General features: G+C 37.8%; 1 protein-coding gene across 1 annotated transcript; it reads right to left on the bottom strand.

Moving 5' to 3' along the window:
- Positions 1–4,718: 4,718 nt before the first annotated feature.
- LOC147904758 (ethylene-responsive transcription factor ERF019-like) lies at positions 4,719–5,057 on the bottom strand. Its single transcript, XM_087392343.1, has one exon. The coding sequence runs from the start codon at positions 5,055–5,057 to the stop codon at positions 4,719–4,721; it is 339 nt and encodes a 112-aa protein (XP_087248469.1).
- Positions 5,058–6,397: the final 1,340 nt, after the last annotated feature.

The raw sequence follows: 6,397 nt of genomic DNA, 5'->3' as shown, positions 1-6,397 counted from the left end.
AAGCTACGAGGGACAATATTTCTAATTAATGAGTCCGTAAGGAAATAAATGCAATTTTTTTTAATGGGGCTACAATTTGAGATCCTGCTTGGCAAATGAAAGAGTATCTGTATGCTTTTATTTAAATTACTAATGATACAAACAAGATATGTTTGATAATTATGGATCAATAAACTTGTACTACAATTTGTAATGAAGTGACCAAAATTTCACAACAACAAAATTGAATGCCTAGATTGATTATTACATGGATTTTAGATCCCATATTATCTTCATGATTTGTGATACTATGAACTTTTTTTTTGGAAGGAGAGGGAGAAAGCAGTGAGACACAAATTTTCTCCCATAATAATGGATCGTATTATTGGGTCATAGGCATATATATATATATATATTTGAGAGCTAGGTTCATTTAGGAGAAAGCTCTATATAGTTCTAACACCTTCACTCAAAGTAGGTCCGCTAGTTGCAGGTGACAAAACCCTTTAGGCATACAAGGAAAAAACCCGAGCTACTATATGTATATCTATATAAAATATATATACAAAGAGTGCCCATAGGCCAACTTAGATTAATAAAGTGCAAAGTGCATGTGGATAGTAGAAAGGTATAATACCACGTGCACATTAGATAATGATGTGTGCATAGTACAATACAAGGTACAGGTACTATGTTGTATGCATGATACAATGCAAAGTGCATCATAATGCAGTAAGTATAGTGCAAAGTACATGTGCTATTTTGTGTGTTCATGTCGATATTAGATAACCCTAAGCTATATGCATGAATAGCAAAACTTGTTAGCCCTAAGATTGATCACCAAGAAGGAAATCAGGTTCCACCCAGTCATTTGTCTAAATATGTCTTCCAACCAGAAGGGTAATAAGCTCCTCTTCCAATCAAATGTATAGCAAGATCCTCTTTCAATTGGAAACAAGCACAATAATAAGTTCATAAAACAGTATAATCTCTGCCATATGAAATAAAAAGAGGAAAGCTTGTTCTTATTAGGCACAACTAACATAATCGTAGCTAGAGTGAAAGAAACTAACAGTATAATCTAGTTGGAAGGATAAGAAGCTCCTCTTCCAATGGAAAGTATAATAAGCTCCTGTTTCAACTGGAAGCAAGGATAATAATAAGCTCATGAAAAAATATAATCTCAATGAGATGCAATAAAAAGAGGCAAGCTTTTAGAAATTAGGCATAGCTAACATAATCATAGCCGGAGGGAGATCAACACAACTAAACAATATTGAAAGAGGAAAACTTATGCTTATTTTCCTCAAATAAGCTACAAGGTAAAAAAACTTGCAAAATTTGAGCAATGGGCTAAAAGGAGGTACCTTACTGCAAAGAAGCAACCACAGGCTGGAAACTAGGTAAATGTAGCAAGAGAAGAATTCTCGAGAACACCCATAGTAGCCAACAAAGGCATAAAAAATAGACTTCAAAGAAGACCTTCTAGTGGCTGGAAAGGAAGTATACTCAGGGAGATCACTATTTATTAACCCTCTATATCACGTGTGTTCAATGCTTATTTATAAAACCCCCTATCAATAAATTTATCACGAATAAAGGTCAGGGAGATCATGACGGTCTTGGAAATTTTTTTACATAAACCATGTTTTTCAACTAGTGTCATGCATAATCATAAAAAAACACACTTGCAAGTATGTTATTTAGATCTAAATGTATCCGATGGACATCGCCCTTTGCACATGTGTCAATATCATCTATGTTGAGGAACATGCAAAGTCTCCTGCCCATCGGATGTAGTTTGCATGGCTGATCACGTGTTAAACCATGTTTTTCACCTAGTGTCATGCATAATCTTCAGAAAACACATTTGCAACTGTATCATTCAAATTTGCACGTATTCGAAGGACATACCCCTTTGCATACGAAATGTCAATGAATGTTTCAAAATTTTATTTATATAAGGGAATATAAGCTTTCAATTACACCATCATTTTTTCTTCTTAACAAAAATAATGTGGAAAACTCATCCATTCATAGAGCTTTGTTTTAGAAATTAGGAACAAGAGTTCTAATCAGTGATTCCACCATTCATGGAAACCATAAGAAAAAGGCCACAAGAGTGATAGCCCCTTGCGAAAGGCAAACATGTACTGCAAGACAATACATTTTGCAAAATTGTATAAGAAAGAGTTGTATAGCTTTCATGAAGCTATAATTTCAATACATTGCAAAATTGTTTTCATGGCCAAAAGAACAATATAGCAAATCATTTTGGAATGGTTTTCTCATTCCATTTCTACATTAAATTCTAAAATCCAAATTTAAGACCTAGAATGGCAGGTTTTGGCAGATTAAGATGAAGATAAAAGTTGTAGACCATCAAGAGATGATTCCAACTTCTCATACTGACAATTCTTGGATTCCAAAAAATTTAGGAAATATGGATCTCTAAATATGACCACTTTACTAGTTTGTTTCATATTTATAAAATGAGACTTGCTAAACAATGACTATGTGTCTATTTTTGAAAGGAAAAACTAGATTGGGCAACAAGAACTCATGCTTTAATAAAAGGTAGACTTTAAAAGAAAATTCATGCACACAAACTCTGAGTCACATTGAAAGAGATTGAGATTCAAAAACTTGATTGAGTTCAAGATTTGGGTTCTAGATGTAGGTTCAGAGATGGATATTGTGATTGAGATTTGTCTTCCACCTCCAACTGAGGTTGAAATTGTGATTGTAATATAATTTGATTGATATCAATATTGAGATACTGAAGATAGAGCATAGGGGTGGCAAGGCACCACTTCTCTCTTCCTATAAGAACGGTTTCCTTTACAAAGAACTCTTTTATCAATGAAGAAATTTCCTTCATTTCTAAATTTAAGCTTTACTATTTAGCTAAAATCTTGACTGTTGTGACTTGCAATATCACAACATTTGTGAGGAGAACTTGTTGAAAAAGAGTTTGGAAAAAAAACCTTAGGTTGTATCCTTCACACTCCATGTCACATGCATAAATAAAATTTCAATCAAAAATAGATTTACTTGAGCATTCTAAATTAAACTTACTATGAGATTATATGTTTCTTTTCCCTATTAATGTGTGTATGGAAACCTAAAATGTAGAGTGCAAATAACTTAAAGAGATTATCTAGAAATATTTTGCAGAGTGAAGCGTTAATGAACAAATATTAGAGATCATGTTATGTGCAAGACATGAGTGCAAGGCTAGTACACATTGCCTATATAGGACTCCATTGGTTGTCAATTGTGGACTCAAAGAAAGCTACATATAAAAGGAAATTGACTTCCTTAAATGCTCTAATGTCTCGATATGAGATCTTTATACTACTAAATAGTGGAAACAACAATTCTACGGGTGTTAAATATTTCAAGGTGACTATATTACATGCATTCAAGGATTAATCAAAAGCCTCATTTACATATCATTTGTGTTAATATATGTCAGTACTAGAGAGTTTGAATTTCTAAAATCAATTTAATAACCTAGTCTCTTTGTATGCTAAGCTTTTAAACAAACATAGATTTAAAAAACTCCCTTGTCCAACACATATACTATAATTTTGAGTGACTTTAAATACACCCAAGGTGCCTTTGCACACAAATTTGAGACTATCAACAGCAATGCATTTGTATGATTCGAAAAGGGCTCTTCCATTCTAGAGAAACGATATTCCAATGAAGCCATCATGAAATTTATATCCTCCTTTGAAAGACATACAACCCGAGTCTAAGAAAATAAGAGCAAAAGCCTAACACGAAAATCTGTTTAAAAATATCACACTATTTCACAATTAAAGCGATTACCGTTACTTTGAAGGTAACTTGTCAAAGAGAGCATCACTCTAAGGAGGTTACAATATTAGACAACTATTGCGGAAGATTATGAAGGAAAGATAGTGACTGCAAGCTAGAAGATGCCACTTGCTTGCAGAAGTGATACTCCGTCGCCCTGGAATGGGAGCTAGATTGCCAACGATCTTACTACAGTTGGAAAATAAATTTTGAGCACGAAAAGAATCCTCGCAATATACGCAAAAGGGATAATCGAGAAAGGGGGACTCCGATGCTATCGAGATTTGTCCATTAGGAGTCTAGGTTAGAAAATATAAGTTAGAAAACACAGCTCATTAAGGGTGCACCCGTCGTACAAACTACAATTTATTTTAAGGAGCGTGTAGTAGGATCATATTGGCAGCGGACGCAGTTTGGCTTCAACTTCATTCAACGACACGCCTAGTTGTATTATTTGTAATTGGGCGCGAGTCTGCTCGCGTTCGCTACTTATAAGCAAGTCCAATTGTTAGAGCATGCATGGGAGACACAGATATAAAAGAAAGAAAGCAACTATGCATTAATCATGTTGGTACTTATCGGAACTTCCAAAAAATCGATGAGATGCCAGAAATATGCAGAACAAAATAATATATATTGGGCGTGCTCCGAGCAGCTTCGTCTTCGTTGAAAATGAAATTACAGTCTCTACAGTGACACAGCCTTATCCAAGCACCCATGCATTGATCCCGCCTATGGGCCATCGTATTGGCCTGCCGTCGCGAAATCGTAGCCGGAGCAGCAAAAAATGATCCCCGGGTGCAACTAGCTATCGAGCCTGCCATGTGAGGTCAAACCAGTAGTTAGAAGTGACGATGCTGTTTCATTGCAGCTCGAGAAGTTCTAACCAGTAAAGGAAGGCTTACTTACCGGTGCTATTCCGCCCATCTTCGGGCAGCTGCTACCGCCAGCTCAATAACACGCTCGTAAGACCTCACCTCCTTCGTGAAGTTGTTCTCGTGTGGAAAGTCGGGAAAGTTTAGGACGTCTTTCAGAGGGGGGGTGTGGAAACACACGTAAGCTGCATCCCGCGCTACGGCAGCTTCTTCCGGAGTTTGAAAAGTACCTAACCAAAGGACTTTTTTGATGGATGGGCGCAGTTTAGAGGGGATTCGTATTTCTGCGATCCATTTCCGGGATCGAGTGGGCTTTCTTCGGACGCCCACGAAGTTATGAGTTCGGACTCTAGATGGTGCAGCTTGCGCGGGACACATTGTAGCGATGGCCATAATATCATGATGGTAGTCGGCCTCAGTGCTCAAAACGAGGAGTCCACGCCTAGCTTGCCCTAAAATTGTCCTCCCATTCCCTCTTTCAATTTGAATTCACTAACTTTGGCATTAAGTATTTCCTTTGTTGTAAAAGATGGGTGCATCTGTGATAAATGTGGAGCCTGTGTGCACTTGTCAAAAATGGCTGCATGTGTGACTTCGACCCTAAGTGTGGAGCTTGAGTCCTCTAGTCGAGAGGAGTTTGCCTCTCTGTGATAAATATGGAGCCTGTGTGCACTTGTGAAAAATGGCTGCATGTGTGACTTCGACCCTAAATGTGGAGCTTGAGTCCTCTACTCGAGAGGAGTTTGCCTCTCGCAACAGGACCAGGAAACAAAAGAGAGATTTTTTTGATTAAGAAGAAAATCGTTCCTTTGTAGGTGTTCGCTTGACCAGCTAGGATTATCCTCTCCAAAAAAGGGGGGAAAAGGTTAGTTTTTTCTCAAATGTTCATAGCATCTCCTCGAACATGAAAAAATGAGAACTCTTTCTAATTAGTTGGGATGGAAGGAAGCAGCCTCCCTAATATTAGCACAAGGGATAGGTCAATCCTCCACATCCTTTCAAGCTACAGCCCCTAGGTACTACTTTGTTTTCCCAAATCAGATTGTAGATGGACTCACAAGGATCCCATGCCCAATTTGTTCCATGATCGTTTGAAGCTACTTACAAGCAAAGGGATCGGCTCCCTGGCCACACCTTTAGGTTAACTAGGTTTTCAAGGCAACATAATTTATAATTTATCTTAAATGGGAAAAGGAGAACTTAAACACTCTATCAAAGTCATTGCTTGGATGAAGCACCAGTTCAATTGGTTCTATCACCAACGGCAGGGGATGGTTCCTCTTGCTCACTAGTCACCATCACGCCTGTGGCTAAGCTCTATGATCAAGAAAGGACCTAAGTCAATGTGATAGGCTCTCGACTACCACCAGTCACCTGCACACCTCCACCCCCTTCACTCCAACCTTAAGAAGGCTATGACTTGAACTTTTTTGCATTATTGTATGGGGAGACACCCGTTCCCCCCTCCCCGTCTCGAATAGTATGTTGTCATCCAGGTCACTCCTAAACTGGGTGACTACATGACTTAATGGTTGTACTCAATATTGAATGGAACTCTAATCCTAAGCCAAATGTGCCCATCCTATTATTCAACTTTAGACTCATGGCTAACTATGAAGGCTGAGAAAGGCCCTTGGTTTACATGATAGGCTCTCAACTATGATCAACTACTTGCATGTCTCCCTCATCCCCTTCATTGTATTATACCCTGACATCCT

This window comes from Dipteris shenzhenensis, chromosome 2 (genome assembly GCF_047967505.1).
Source record: "Dipteris shenzhenensis isolate YYH24624 ecotype China chromosome 2, Dip_SZ_1.0, whole genome shotgun sequence".
In the NCBI taxonomy this organism is placed as follows: Eukaryota; Viridiplantae; Streptophyta; class Polypodiopsida; order Gleicheniales; family Dipteridaceae; genus Dipteris; species Dipteris shenzhenensis.
The sequence above is the reverse complement of the archived record's forward strand: the minus strand, read 5'-3'. Positions and strand labels throughout refer to the sequence as shown.